Source organism: Mustela lutreola, chromosome 6 (genome assembly GCF_030435805.1).
Source record: "Mustela lutreola isolate mMusLut2 chromosome 6, mMusLut2.pri, whole genome shotgun sequence".
Lineage (NCBI taxonomy): Eukaryota > Metazoa > Chordata > Mammalia > Carnivora > Mustelidae > Mustela > Mustela lutreola.
In genome coordinates, this window is record NC_081295.1 from 93618419 (window position 1) to 93634769 (window position 16351).

The following is a 16351-nucleotide window of genomic DNA, read 5'->3' on the forward strand; positions in this document are numbered from 1 at the left end:
ACTTTCTGAAGGTCTATGGAAAGGATAAGGACTTGGCCATCTTGTGCTTCCATGGAAGGCATGCCTTCCAGTTCATCAGCTGTAAGAGAGATTACTCCCACTTCCACTGTCAGATCACAGTGGTGTCTTCAAGCTCTGATTGTCCTTCAAGCACTACCATTACCGTGGTGATAGGCCAATAGATAGATGGACAGATCCCTAGGATTCCAGAGCAAGATCATGCCTTCTGCAGCTGAAAACTATTTATCATTTGAAAACCAGCTCCTGACATACTTCTCAGCCTCCAATGCCTGAACATGCCAAGCGAATATTTGACCAGAGCCGCACATCATGAACTGGGTATTGTTATATTCATCAAGTATATTATCAGGACAGCTCCACAGCAATCCATTATATAATGAATATCGTACATTTGGGATCCAGTTGGAGTTACAGTCAGTTACATAAACAAGTCATCACCAGAAGTCAGTTACATAAACAGGTCATCACTTACCTCAGTTAGGCTGATGCAGCTCTCTCAATCCACACCTCTGGCCCACTGGGTATGACTAGCTGACAGAGGAGAGAAAACATCTTGGGCCCAGATGACATACTGGTTGGCTTGATACGAGGGATCAAACCGACATCTCCTGTGCTCAGCCACATTCAGGAGAGCCCCCAAAGGACAGTGGTGAGGAGAAATTCTCCCACCGGGCAGAGTTTTGAGCAGTATAGTTGGCCATGTCCTTTGAATGGAGGGAGAAATAGTCTGAGGTAAGAATGTACATAGACTCTTGGGCAATGGCAAGAAGTTTGGTTGGTTGATTAAGGCTGGAAACGAAATTTGGACAATGGCTGACAAGATGGAAGCTCTTCCCAAAGCTGACACAGCTGTGGCCCAGCTGAATGCCTGACCTACCAGAAGAGGGCAATACAGAGTTCTTACTACACCATGGCCAATGGAGAGAGACAGCCACTTTGAACTCTTTAGCCCGGACATAGCAGTGATTTAGATACATAATATAAAATCTTAAGCTAGGGAAATAAATAGATATGGGACCTCCAAGTATATTTCTCTTACCATTGTTTTATTTTTACCATTTTTATCAAAGTTTAATGGATCTCCTGCGTCTGCATCCTTTTTTAAAGTACATCAACTTGTCAGCTAACATTTACCCTTATCAAGCAAGAGTATGGAGATAAACACTAGCCCTGAGTGGCTGCAAATTCAGCTGAAATGCATATTATAGGCAAATATTGTGTTTCATTCTGGGCCTCAGCTGTTCGGGAAGATATGCCTGCCCGAAGAACACTCCCGCCATATTTAGCAGACCCTGCCAGGTCTTCTAAGCTGCTTCCTTCAGCCCCTCCCATCTCTAGACCCCAAACCTGCTAAGCTAAGCTGTAAGCTGGTAGCTTGGCTTCAGAATCACTGTATTAGCCTAGAAGAGTTAATGCACTCCAGGGTACTTAATTTTCTCCTAGGGAGTCATCTGCTCATTGGTAGGAAATAGATGACTAAGCAATCATTATCAACTCTGCAGGATAATTCTAGCAGAGGGGAGCAAAATAATCCAGAGGACAACATGCACACAAAGCTTATTTATTGTGAAATAAAGGAGGCAAGCAGCATTTTACTGAATATTAGAGGACAAATCATGACATCACTGAGCACTCTGTTACTAGTGTCGTGTGTTTTTCCTGGGGCATGACAGGTTTTCTTTTCATGGTTTCACAGTAAATATTTCAGACAGAAGTCCAAAGTAATACATTCAAATGCTTTTATTTGCCTTGACTTCACTTTACTTCTGTTTCTACCCACAAAAATATTCCCTCTTTACCTATAATTACTAATGTCTTGAATCAAGAGTACTTTCACCTTCATTAAAATACAAATCAATATATCAATCAGCATACCTTTACTGAATAAACCTTATACAGAAGGTGTTGTCCTGGTGTAGCTGAGCACAGAAAGAGTGTAAGACATGCTCCCCATCTTCACAGGTCTTAGAAAGCTATCCTTTTATTCATTGTTTCAGCACTAGTCTTGTTTACCATAAAAAATTATATTAATAGGACTTAAGAATTGCAATTGCTGGGCGCCTGGGTGGCTCAGTGGGTTAAGCCTCTGACTTTGGCTCGGGTCATGATCTCAGGGTCCTGGGATCGAGTCATATATCGGGCTCTCTGCTTGGCAGGGAGCCTGCTTCCTCATCTCTCTGTGCCTGCCTCTCTGCCTACTTGTGATCTCTGTCTGTCAAATAAATAAAATCTTAAAAAAAAAATTAAAAACAAAAAAAGAATTGCAATTGCCATTTGGGAATAATAATGAGAAAACTAAAAAAATAACTGTTTTAATATTTTCTTAGACTCTAAGACTTTTAGCCTTTTTCAAAATAGAAATTTAAGTATGTGGCCTTCATAGTTTACTAAGATTTTCATTCAAGTGGCACTATTTCTATTTAAAGTTTAATACAGTTATGCATGAAACCAAATTGCAACTCCTGGGGAAATGCATCTTTTAAAAATCATTTAAACATCTTCTATAACCCCTGTATTCAGACCTCGTGAGAGTGATGTCAGATTCTTGGTCTACTCTTAAGTTACCAAATACACCTACCATTTAGACATGCTCTTGAACTAAATCCTAAAACTAAGTTAAGCAGTATGTTTTAGCAGAGCTCAGGTCTAGATGCTGCCAGGCTAGTGGATGGGGACAATCACTCTTCCAGAAGGCCCCAGCCCTCTTTAGACCCAACAGATGTCATTTTCTTTTTTTTTTTTTCCTATTTAACATATTATTAATTTTTTATTTTTTATAAACGTATATTTTTATCCCCAGGGGTACAGGTCTGTGAATCACCAGGTTTACACACTTCACAGCACTCACCAAAGCACATACCCTCCCCAATGTCCATAATCCCACCCCCTTCTCCCAAACCCCCTCCCCCCAGCAACCCTCAGTTTGTTTTGTGAGATTAAGAGTCACTTATGGTTTGTCTCCCTCCCAATCCCATCTTGTTTCATTTATTCTTCTCCTACCCACTTAAGCCCCCATGTTGCATCACCACTTCCTCATATCAGGGAGATCATATGATAGTTGTCTTTCTCTGCTTGACTACGACATATCAGGGAAATACAGATGTCATTTTCTTTGTTTAAATTCAATTCGGCATTGTCCTTCTGGCTGTTGGACACCCACCAAATGGAGAGGATTCTAAAAGCAGAAATGTAGAAGAAATATAAAAATTAAGAGACATAAGGTTTTAGACCAAAGGTTTATTCAAGTGTAATTATCTCTAAAAGTACAAAGTCTAGGTTTGGAAAACCAGATGTGTTTGCTTTATGTGTCTTATAATGTCAAGAATCAATTTTAGCCTTCCACTGAAGGAATGGATATTTGCAACCTGTTCTATCAGCCTTGAGGGTGGGCGGAAATCAAGAACAGGGAAAAGACAATCACTCCAATTTAAGTCATCAGTCTATTGTCAGGTTTGAATGCAACAAGACATAGAATGGGCTTCTTAACACGGAGATTCCTAGGGGCATTGACAGAATGAGGTGCAGGGTTGTCATGGACTCCTTGAAATTGCAACTGCAAATTTCTGGGTATGAAAAGTTACATACTTTTCTAAAAAAAGGGATCCATAGTTTTTGTGAGATTATCTAAGGACTCATGACCCCCCAAAAGGCAAAACAGAACAAAGCCAACCAAATGAACAAACAAAACTTTAACGTATTAGCAAAAATGTGCTTGCTTTTGCAGGAGAAAGGAAGTTGGTCTTATAAATGCTCAAAATGAACAGCCCCTATTGTTAGCATCTGGACACTGCTGCCTAGTTGTGGATCTTGGAAAGCTCTATAGTATTTGTTTAGTTCTTGGTTCTTAATGAGTTAAAATTAATTTCCTAAGACTTTTTGAGATAAAATAAAACACTGGACTCCAGAAAAATTAAAATTGGGGGTTCTAGAATTTGATTTTTGCTACTATGACAAGTATATTTCTTTGGGGAAGCTAATTTCCAAGCCCAGAGATGCCCCCATGCTTGACAAGAGTGTTCAGAACATGCCTTGTCAGCCCATCCCCTCCCATCTTATACAAGAGCCTGGTACTTTGAAGGTCATTCCCTGTATTTTTGATCACCTCATTGTACCAATCCAACAATTGCATAATTTTAATTTATCTCTTTCTAGAATAAGAATTATGAAATGAAATGCCCTTTGAGATCATGAGAATTCATTTAGACATACTTTTTACAAAATGAAATAATATTTCTTTTTTTCCCTTTTGTGGGATATTTCTTTAAAAATGTTCTTAGTGGGACACCTGGGTGGCTCAGTGGGTTAAGGCCTCTGCCTTCGACTCGGGTCGTGATCCCAGGGTCCTGGGACCGAGCCCTGCCTCAGGCTCTCTGCTCCGCGGAGACCCTGTTTCCTCCTCTCTCTCTGCCTGCCTCTCTGCCTACTTGTGATCTCTGTCTGTCAAATAAACAAATAAAATCTTTAAAAAATACGTTCTTAGTATGTCAAAACAGAAATAGAATGTTGTGTAGCTCAGTATAATAAATATAACTAATAGAATTCTTAGCTAGGAAGAGAGAACTGGGCAAAATCTTGCCAAAGAAACTGGTGAAAATTACTGATTGCTGGAGTTAGGTTTACATGGTTTTGACAAATGTCATCCTTCTAATCTGGTAAGGCATTTCTGTGTCCTCTCACTGGTGGGAAAATATTTGGATGGGGAATCAGTCCTGGGCAAAATTGTGACATCCAACTCAATGGACCAGGAACTGGTATTTTGTGAGTATATTCCTGGCCCTGATCTTCATTTTGATAATAAAACTATACTTGCTGAGAACCTTTGTGAAGGGTTTTTTGGTTTCCCTTTCATGGTAGGATTTTGAGGGCTCTTCATCGCTGGTAGTTAATGTACTCAAAATAGAAGTGCAAAAGAAATCAGGAGAAAGTGCTGAAATGTGCATATTTATGAGTAATATAATATTGTCTGTGTCACTTAGGTACTTACATAATTTCTATTGAAATGTCACCCAAGAGTTTTATTTATCCCTCCATACATTAGCCTTATTATATCAAGAGTAAATCAAAGCACAACAGGCTATGGGAACAGCCCTGAAATTGCAATGCTTAATTTCTGAGCTTTATCCTCAGTTGAAACAGCACATTTTACCCAGAGTCTTCAAAATGACTTCCAAACATCTAGAATTGAATTAAACTTTCCCTGTTGCCTAGGACAGTGGTCCTCAAAGAGTGTTATTCTGACCAGCAGCATCAACAGCACTGGGAACTGGATAAAAATGCAAATTATTGGGGCGCCTGGGTGGCTCAGTGGGTTAAAGCCTCTGCCTTCGGCTCAGGTCATGATCCCAGGGTCCTGGGATTGAGCCCCACATCATGCTCTCTGTTCTGTGGGGAGTCTGCTTTCTCCTCTCTGCCTGCCTCTCTACTTGTGATCTCTGTCAAATAAATAAATTAAATATTTTTTAAAAATGCAAATTATTGCCCCTCCCTAGATGTCCCTAGATCATGCAGTCAAGGGGTGGGGGTCCAGTATTCTGATTCCAGGTCATTCTGATGTTTGCACATGTTTGAAAGACACTAGTCTAGGAGAACAGACCTATAGGAACACAGAGGAGTTCAATGATTAGACAATTCAATGATCAGTGGTAGGAATAAGGTCACAGACTTTTCATTCTTGCTTACTGTCTTTACTGTTGCTTACTGTCTGCTCTTTTCTTCCATGCTGTTGCTTCCCAAATGGACTAAGGTCTATGACTTGCCTCTAAAACTGATGGTTCATTTTGGGACCCATAGACACACCTCTTTAGGGAAATAAGCCCAAAATTAAGGCCATGTCAATTTAGCACAAGAAACAATGTCAAAAATTGGTGAATTCACTGGGGACCTCCTTAACACTGTAAGTGGTGGGAACACTGCTATTTGGTGCTGGTCTTATGGTTCCATGACATATAGGTCAGATCCAGAAGTAAGGGAATTAAGGGGTATCTTCTCAGTCCAGTTCCATGTAAAACACCTGTTAAGATTAAGCCTACGTAAGGAAATTAGCAGCTTATCTGTAGTAGTTAAAACCAAGGTGTTAGAATTTATACCAAAATTAAAAACCGTGATATTTAAAATTCTGAAAACACTTACCTGCTTTGGTAATGGATCTAGAAGACGACAGTCATATTTATAAAGTATTAAAATAATGCATATTTGAATCTGTAACAGAGCAAACCACCTGAAAAGAAAATATGAAATTATCACTTGGTTGTGAAAGATGCATAAATATCTACCAAGAGAGAATATCTAGAAAGCATGCATATATCAGAGCAAGGATGCTCTTTTTCACTTTAGGAACTTTTACCATTAAAAAGATAGAATCTGGAAAAACTTGTTCTTTTCTTTTATAATACTGTCTACTCCAGAGGGTAGCTTAAAAATGTATGTAAAATGCTTAGCCAGTGGAAGTACTAACAAATGAGAGTCCAGGTTTCTTCAAAGTTCATATCAGTGCTTCCCATCATGGTAGCCACTAACTATGTGTGGTTATTTCAACTTAAATAAATTAAAGTTAAACCAAATGAAAAATTTCAGATCTTCAGTTGTACTAGCCATATTTTAAGTACTCAATAGCCGTATGTGGCTACTGATCTCAATACTGGACAGTACATCTTTAAAACATTTTGCATGATCACATGAAGTTCTATTGGACACTTGTCTGATCTGGACTCCTACTGCCCATTAGAAATTACTGCCTAAATGTTCATAGGCAAATACCCATAACTACCCCATCACTACCAAATTTCCCATAACTATCACATTTATTATTCCCTTTGTAACTCTTTACTCAGATGTCTCCAAACTTTTTGATCATACACCCTGATAATGAAATATTTGAGTATACCCGACAACACATTGATACTCATTTACTGATAAAGTATATACACATACTACTGTATTAGTTTACTACATACTTTGCAAGACACAGACACACACAAAGAGAAACTAAAAATATAGAGAAGAATATAAATGGAATTCTGCTATTTTTTTCTTGCATCTCAGTGGGTTGTTTTGAGCTCTCCTTGGGGTAGGCAATGCCTCGTAGGGGTCCTGGCTCTTAATGAATACAATTGGCCCAACAGGTCAGAAAATTTTAAGTCATCAGAGACTCAATCCTTTGCTTCACTTTCTATATCCAGTTAAGCACTAGGTCCTTTTGTTTTATCTTCTCAATACTACCTGATCTCTCTCCTTATCTCTAGTCTCTCCACAATTGCCTCAGTGAGGTTCTTCATGATTGATCTCCAGGATTACTAAATTAGCTCAGCTTCAAGACTAATCTTCCTGTTTCCAGTTTCACTTCACTCTATTTTATCCTTCACTCTACCACTGGAGTGAACTTAAAATGTAAAACTATCCTCATTTGACACAATCACAGACATAATCTGTCAAATGCTTCCTATTTTCTTCCAAATGCCATAGGAGAACACGGACAAACTTTGAAAATATGCCGCCTCTCTATCACCCCAAATTCCTCCCCATTGATTCCTCTTTGAAACCCATGCTCCAGCCACCCTAACATCTCTTGAATGGTGACACTCTCTGTTGCAGCTCAGTCTCCTCTGGAGGCATTCTCTGATCACTTGCTTCAATGACAAGGCATGCTTCCTCTCCACTTCTGTGGTCCCATGTACACACCTCAGCCATAGCATCTATTGCACTGAATTGCAATTGCTTATTAGCCATTTCTCTCCTAGAGGAGGAACTGTATTGTTGGGACTTATCAGTGCAGAGTACTGTACTGGTGCCTAATCATGTTCTGAATGTAATATAATGGAAGAATCAATGAATGAATAGATGATGGAAACAAATTCAATTTCCGGTCCTTTCTAGCTTTCTTTCTCTGTGCTTCAGTGGCACTTTACATAGTCTTCCACCAATGTCTTTACAATCTGACTATATCCTACCATATTACAGTTAATTAATTGCAAGCCCTACCCCCTTATAAACTATTGTATTCACAAATGATGGGAACCACTGTTCCATTGAATCCTCAATATTCATTGAACAACTGAATGATTATGAGTGATCTTATATTCATTTCAGATAATTAAATTTGTTGCCTACTAGTATTCTTGAAACATCTTGACTATATTTTACTTCAAATGAAATCCTGAGTACTCCAGCTATTGTTAAAACCCACTTAGATAACACATCACTTCTTCACAAATATATATAATGTGAATTTGACCCTACTTACTTATATGGGCTAAAAACAATTTATTCTAAGGACTATCAATGTCTGTTAGAGTAAAATATATACAATATTTACTCATTTGAATCAGAAAGCAATTCTAAGAAAAAGCAAGTCTGCTAATTTTTGTGCAGGCTCAGAATTTCTCACAACTAAATTTCTGTCAAATTCCTAACAAAATGGAACTTCCACTTCTGGCCATGTCCTGCCCTAAATAACTCAAAAACTGAGTAAGAAAGGAAAAAAAAAAAAAAAAAAACAGCAAAACTGAGCAAGACTTACAGTGTAGGATGGAAATTTCCAAGAGAAAAGAAATAAATGAGGTGAGTCCTGCAATCTACAACTCACCATCCATGGCAGATTCCAGGTCACAGTGCAAGGACGGAAAAGCCCACACAGACCTGAGGGTCTCATCACATTAAAAAGACAGAGATCAAAGTTCAGGGAAGAATTTGGAAGAAAGAATAAAAGAGAGGAGAAAGTTTCACAGGGGCAGCAAGAGTGCTTCCGAGAACTACATGGGAGTCTCCTTGGGTATTTGACTGAGTACTGATCTCAGCAAGTGAGAGAAAGCTACTGAGGTGGAGAAGAAAGATGAAAAAGAAAGCTAAGGAGCCATAAGCTGAGTAATGCACAGGACTCCCACAAGTTATGGAAGCTTGTGTTCCCACCAGAGTGGGAAGATCCTGTAACAAAGACAATTGATTAGGTCTTTAAAAGGTTATGGCCGTGGAAGTGGTATTATTTTATCTTAAAATTAAGTGTCACTCCTCAAAGCTTAATAACAAGTCTTCAAAACTTGTTTTTCTGAGCAACTAACTACATGCTACAGTAAAGCCTAAAACTAAAGGAATACAATAAAATTTAGTATCTGTGACACTTAACATCTATGTCTTGAGTTTATTAAAAAAATAATCATGCCTAGAAGAAGCAGGGAAATATGGCATGTAAGTAAGAGAAAAACCATTCAAAAGAAATAGATGCTGAAATGACAGATCTCAGAGATAGCAAGTTAGATATAATCCAGACGTTCAAAAAGGAAGAAGCACAATGCAGAAAGAAATGGGAAAATTTAAAAAATCAGACTGAATTTATAGCAATGAAGAATATAGTCTCTTTGATGAAAATACACTGGGTGGGATTTACAGAAGATAAGCCACTGCAAAAGAAAAGATCATGGTACTTATTGGAACAATGGAAAATATCCAAAATGAAGTACATAGATTAAAAAGACTAGGGGCGCCTGGATGGCTCTGGGGGTTAAAGCCTCTGCCTTCAGCTCAGGTCATGATCTCAGGATCCTGGGATAGAGCCCCGCATCAGACTTCCTGCTCAGTGGCCTGCCTCACTGCCCCTCTGTCTGTCAAATAAATAAATAAAATCTTTTAAAAAATAAAAATAAAAATAAAAAGACTAAAAAAAGAAATAAATGGAGTATAAGTAACCTATAAAATAATATCAAGGACTCTAGCATACATGTAATTTGGTGATGCAGATAGATAAGAAAAATATTTGAAGAAATAATAGCCGAAACATTTTAAAATTTGTTAAAACTATTAATATACAGAGCTAAGTAAAATGAACCCAAAGCAAAAGAAACGTAAAGAAAACTATTCCAAGGCAAATCATAACCAAATTATTAAAAAAAGTGACAAAGGAAAAAATCTTAAAAGTCATGGGGGAGGAGGGAGACAAAATAAATAAGCAAATTAATTAATTAATTAAAATGATGACAGACTTCTCATCAGAAATTATGAAAGCCAGATGACAACAGAAAAACATCTTTGAAGATTTGAAAGAAAAAAAAGGAAACATTGTTTTTTATAATAATACACTAACTCTATCATGAGAGAGACCAGCCTTGATCATTTGGGGGTAAATATTTAATTTCCTCTTTATAGATATGGAGCATAATATCTCATAGGAAAAAAAAGATGATTGCCTTTCGGGGCTATGTGAAAGAGAGAAAGAGAGTGTTGAAATGGCCGTCAGTTATTCAGTAGAGAATTTGAAGAATACATATTTTGAACATATCTTAAGAGAGGGGGAGATGGTGTGCCATGCCCACGAAGGACTGTTTTGAAGAACTCAAGTCCGAAGGACAATGGTGGACAGTCATGCCAAAAGCCCCCAGTGTTGTTCTACACTCAGGCTTGGAGAAATGCACCAATGGAGGAAGGTGATGGATATTGGAGTGAAAGCAAGTCCTTGGGGAAGGGATGAAGCGAAAAGGAGGGTGATTGCTCTGCGGCTATTTTGCAACAGACAAGCACAGCTGTGTTACAGGAGACAATGGTAGGGATAGGGGACTTCTGTGAAGTGCTTTTCTCTTGGGCTATGGTAAAAGAAATATATATTTTTAAAGATTTTATTTATTTGAGAGAGAGAGAATGAGTAGGAGGGGCAGAAAGAGAGGGAGAGAGAGAGTCTGCAGCTGACTCTGTGTTGAGCACAGAGTCCAACTTGGGTGTTATGAGACCTTGGGGAACTTGGGGCTCAATCCCACAACCCTGAGATCATGACCCAAGCCAAATCAAGAGTCAGACACTTAACTGATTGAGCCACCCAAGTGCCCTAGTAAAAGAAATATTTTATGTACAATTAAAAAACAATTTAGTTAGTTATTTGAAAGAGAGAGAGAGAAAGAGAGCATGAGTGGAGGGGGAGGAGCAGAGGAAGAGAGAGAGAATCTCAAGCAGACTCCTGGCTGAGCACAGAGCCCAATGTGGGCTCAATCTTACGAAACAGGAGATCATGACTTAAGTTGAAATCACAAGTTGGATGCTTAACTGACTAAGCCACCCATATGCCCCATGTGCAATTTTTTAAAAATTTTATTTATTTATTTGACAGCAGAGATCACAAGTAGGCAGAGAGGCAGGCAGAGAGAGAGGAGGGGAAGAAGGCTCCCTGCTGAGCAGAGAGCCCTATGTGGGGCGCGATCCCAGGACCCTGAAATCATGACCTGAGCCGAAGGCAGAGGCTTTAACCCACTGAGCCACCCAGGCATCCCCCCGCCATGTGCAATTTTTATATTTTCTTGACTGTACCACAAGCAGACCTCATTTTATCATCTTTCACAGACACTGCTTCTTTTACAAATGGAAGGTTTGTGGCAACCCTGCACTGAGCAAGTCTACTGCTGCCATGTTTCCAACAACATGTGCTCACCTTGTGCCTGTCACATTTTGGTAATTTTCACAGTATCTCAGACTTCTTCATTATTATTACACTTGTTATGGTGATCTGTGACCAGTGATTACTACTTGCCAAAAGTTCAGCTTAGTTTATAGTTAGCGTTTTTTAGCCATAAAGTATTTTTAAAGTCGGGTATGTGCAGTTTTTAGACATAATGCTATTGCGCACTTAATGAACCACAGTGTAGCGTAAACATGACTTTTATGTGCACTGGGAAACCACAGATTTCATTTGACTCACTCTAATTGCTTTGTTGTGATGGTCTGAAATCAAACCTGTATAATTTTTTAAATGTGCAGTCAAGAGTGATGCACTTACATGGTCCTGTGAGATAGTGTCTTGAAGAATAAAGAGATAATAATATAATAGGAGGTGTGAAGAGCCTCACTTTCCTATCTCTGCTGGAGACAGTGTGAAGGAAACAGCACCTCATCTTCCATGAGGAACTGGGACTGGAGCAAACATCACAGAACACTAAGGGTCAAATTTGGAGAAGACAACCAAGGGTGTGGATATAAGTCATAGGCCCTTCTTCCTTACCCCTCCTGGAACAGTGACAGTTATGGGAACAGTAAACTGTCACGTTATGTACTAAGAGTTCTTATGATAAAATGTGATCTCCATTCATTGAACCATTCGGTATTTATTGTCTTTCCATGCTTTATGCTCTTCTAAGTGCTGAAGTTAACAAAAGTTATTTCCATAAACAAACAAACAAACAAAAACCCACTCATGCTTTCATTAAAATGCTTAAATTCTAGTCTTAGAGTAGGCAGCAAATAAATAAACAAGGAATGCATATATGAGGTACAAGAATAACTACTAAAATAATAAGTAAGACAAGGTAAGAGAAAAAGGGAATGATGGCATGTGCTACAATGTTTCAGGTGAAGAGGTTCTCCAGGAAGAGGTGACATTTCAGCAGACATTGGAATGAAGGACGAGAATGCGCCATATGAATATCTGGGTACAGAATTCCATGCAGAGGCAGTAGAAGATGCACAAATCCAGAGGAAGAAGAATGAGCAACAACGAGGAGACTAGTATTGCCAAAGATGAGCAAGAAGCTGGGAGGGGGGCTGCTGAGAGAGATACCCCTGGCAAGTAGAGAGCCCATGGCGCATGCTGAAGACTACAGTTTATTCAGTGAGACGGAAAGTCATTGGATCATTTTGAGCAAATACAACTTAGGTTTCAGAAGAATTATTCTGTCTGCTACACTGAAAATGAAACACAAGGTGATGTAGATGAAAGCCAGAAAACTGATTAGGAAGACTTTACATATTTTTCAGACAATAGAAAGTGGTGACTTGGACCAGGATGGTAGACATAGTCATGAGTCAGAGTGAGAGACTGGATATCCTCTGGATGATGGGCTTTGCCCTATGGATGTGGAAGACACAGAGTCAAGAGTGACTTTTGACCTGCAGATGAATTTCAGATACAGTTGCTCTTTACCTCAGCAATAGTGGGGACGGAAGGGAGAGCAGGTTGAGGAGCTGTCTTCCGGAGCTCAGTTTTGGACCTGTTAAGCATAGCTTGCTGTCCAGACATGCAGTGCAGACGCTGAGGGGGAGGCTGGGTAAACGGGCCTGATGTTTAGGAGGGATTCAATCAGGACTGGAGACATACGAGATATAAATACAGGGTCATCATTCTGCAGAGGATTATTTACAGCCGTGGGACCAGAGAGCTCACTTAGGGAGGAAGTTAAATAGAAAAAAGAAAAGAAAAAAAAAAAAAAACCTAGAACTCTGACAAGAGAATTCTGGGACACTCCAAAATATGGAGGTCAGGAAGGTGAGAAAGATGAACAAAGCACACTGGGAAGGAGTAGCCAAAGTAGTAGAATAACAAAAAGAGAGTGGTATCTCCTAAAGCCCCATGAAGCCCTTATAGCAAATGGAAAATGTCGCGTGCACCAACATATGAAATTTGACATCAAAGTTCCCAGTGACTAAAATGACCAATTCTCAGTACTTAGCTAACTCCCTTCTTGGAAGTAAATCGGATGAGATCCCTTCCTCAGATAACTGAGCTGACGTTTTGGGTCAGGAGAATAAGCAGGAACTTCCCAATAGTCAATGCTTACCTGGCAGCCCTGAAGAAATACTGGCTAATTCTGCATTTGTGAATTACACATCAGTTTTACAGGTTCCACTTGATCCAAACAAATCCTGTTTTCTTGCCACTCTGGCTTTAGCCCTTCCCTGACACCAGTCTGCTAAAGAACAGTGCAGTGCTATGAGCTGGGCCCCCTGGCATAGAGGACCGTTGGCACTCGTTCTGTCCAGTCCTTAGAGCAGAGGCACGGTGGCAGCCTAAGGACAATAAACACTCTGGAGGGCAGGGTGGTGGCTGCTCCAGGAAAGAAGGCTCTCAGGGCAGAGGGACAACCTGTTCCAAGGCACAGTCTCACAAGGGGCCCTGGAACATCGAGGAGTCAGTGAGGGCTTCACACCCTGCCTTCCAGGAGGTGAGGTGATGAGAGATGAAGCTGGCAGAGCAGGAGGACCCTGTTCGTGGAGGGTTTGAGTGATAAGGTTGGGTCTTTGATCCTGAATGTGCTGCAGACCTAGTGAATAAATTGTGCTTATTCAAAAATTTTACCTGTGTGTGGAAACACCGTCTCTTTGAGCATTATAGAAGGGCCTCAACATAGAGTTCCTTTATGACGTAGAAGGAGAATGGAAACAAGACCGATGTTCACAAGCTATTTAAGCGTAAACATGTTAGCAATACTATATAGGTTTTGATTAGAGATAATTAGAAAATATATTTATCAATTCATTAAAAGAGCTTCCCACTACAGTCCATAAGGCATTTCCTTAACTAACTCGAGTCCCTGCAATGTTCTTTAAAATTATAAAATTCCACTTCCCATTTGGTAAAATGATAATGGAGGTTTTGACCAATGCATGCTGTGTATTAGAGAGGTCTAATATTTTTTCTTCTTTTATCTTTGAGTGTTAGGTTAGTTTAGTTATTAAGTTAGTATTAGTCATTAAAAGAGCATACAGTTAACATATTTCATATTAGTTCTAGATATTTTGATTGATAACCTATTTAAAGGAAAGCTAAGGTGAATTAATAATACAGATAATGAATAATATATACTAAAAATGGCATTTTCTCTAAATCCAAATATTTGAATATTGTAGCAAAATTACCTCAATTATTCACTAGTCATTTTTTTTTTCTACACTTGCAAAAAAGTGTTTTCCAGCCTTTACTATGTTATTGAATTTTGTTGGGTACCTAAAATATCAGATACTAACATATACATATCTGTGACATTAAGAACTTTTTATGTCAAAGAAAATGGGCTTCATAAATTTGTATTTTTACACAAGCAAGATGAGCTATGTTCATGTTAGGAATGTTTTCTTAATGCTCTTATGTCAAAACAGTGAAAATAATGAGGCATATTATTTACAACAGATTTATTTTTTACACTTACAAGGACAACATTACACATCTACAAATAAAGCTCATTAAAATATGAACATTTTGAAAATTCCTTAAATACTTCGTACTTGTGTGTTTTCCCTGTTTGTAGATAAATGTTCAGGGAGCACTACTCCACAGGCCTCAAAAGCACAGAGTCTTGAAGAAACAGACCTCACACTCGTAATGCACATGGAGAGACAGAAAGCGTGACGCTATGAGTAAAGGTAGAAACAAAAGGGCTGTGGAAGTCTGGAGTCTGGAGAGAGTGCTATGATCTGGAGCACCTGAGCTAGACCCTGATGGAAGGAAATGGGCCTTAACTAAGTAGACATATTGAGTGTGGGCATTCGACACACAGCAGAGAGCACGATCAAGCGAAGGGGCAGACGCGGTCATTGCGGGCAGCTGGTTGACCCTCTGGGGCAGCGCCGCCCCATGTTCGGAAAGGTACAATCAGCATCAGATCATGGAGAGTCTGGAGTTCTAGGCTGATGAGCTTGGCCTGTAGACAGTGGTGCCAGAGTCTTAATGAGAGTGACAGTCTGATTATTTGAGGACAATTAATCTGTGTGTGGTGAGTAAGATGGATTGAAAGAAGAGACAACAGAGCATGGGAGAAGGCTTGGGAAGCCTTCATGTCACCTGATGGTGGTACGTGAAGACCTGGTTTAGGAGGTGGGGTGTCATGGATGGCCAAAGAGAGGGAGAAGTAGAGGGTCCACAGCAGGGCTCCATCTGAAAGAAGCAGGGGGTACTAAAGGGATGATAAGATTACAGGAAATGAATGATTTTAGTTTAACATCTTGATTTTGAGATTATTCCCTCTCTCGCATTTGAAAAGAAAATCTCTTGCTCCTTCCCTCCCCCGAAGTCATTGCGGGCAATGCTAGCATGGACTGGAAAACTGCCACGGTTGCCAGGAGCAGGGGCTCTGAAGTATATTCCTAGTTGCTACCAGCTGCAGCTTATGAAAATAGAATGATCTCGCCCTGGAATTCAGAGAAGGCAGCAGACAGACATACTTTCACAGGCATCCTTCATGGAAGCCTGGCTACTCCGCTTAAAGGGGAAGTATTTTCCCCACAACCTCATCTGTCTTTGAAATCTTTTAGGAAAATGAAAATGAAATCAGTTTGGTGGCAGGACGCAAAGTATTCTGGCCCAGGGGTTATCAAACTTTCACCTGCTCAGAGTCCCCTCGAAGGCTCGTTAAAACACCCATTGCTGTGACCTGCTCCCAAAGTTTCTGATTCGGTAGGTCTGGGGAAGGGCCAAAGAATTTGCATTTTTTGCAAGTTTCCAGGTAGTGTTAACTATTGGTGGTCTGGGGAATCACACTTTAAGAGGCACTGATCTAGAAGAAATTGACAAGGAGAAAGGGGAAAAAGAAATATGTTAAAATATGTAGTTTATCAACTTTTTTAGTTTCAGTACAAAATTCACAATGAT

The 16351-nt window shown here is 39.6% G+C and overlaps 1 protein-coding gene across 5 annotated transcripts in view; it reads right to left on the reverse strand.

Moving 5' to 3' along the window:
• Window positions 1-1566: 1566 nt before the first annotated feature.
• The window catches only part of LOC131834056 (24-hydroxycholesterol 7-alpha-hydroxylase), a 92323-nt gene continuing 77538 nt past the window's right edge, over window positions 1567-16351 (reverse strand). For all 5 annotated transcript variants that reach the window (XM_059178163.1, XM_059178161.1, XM_059178160.1 and 2 more), the window contains 2 exons: window positions 6151-6238; window positions 1567-3196 (listed from right to left, as the gene is read on the reverse strand). In XM_059178163.1, the coding sequence (XP_059034146.1) occupies window positions 3125-3196; window positions 6151-6238 (160 nt within the window). In that variant the 3' untranslated portion in view covers window positions 1567-3124. The remainder of the gene's footprint in view (window positions 3197-6150; window positions 6239-16351) is intronic.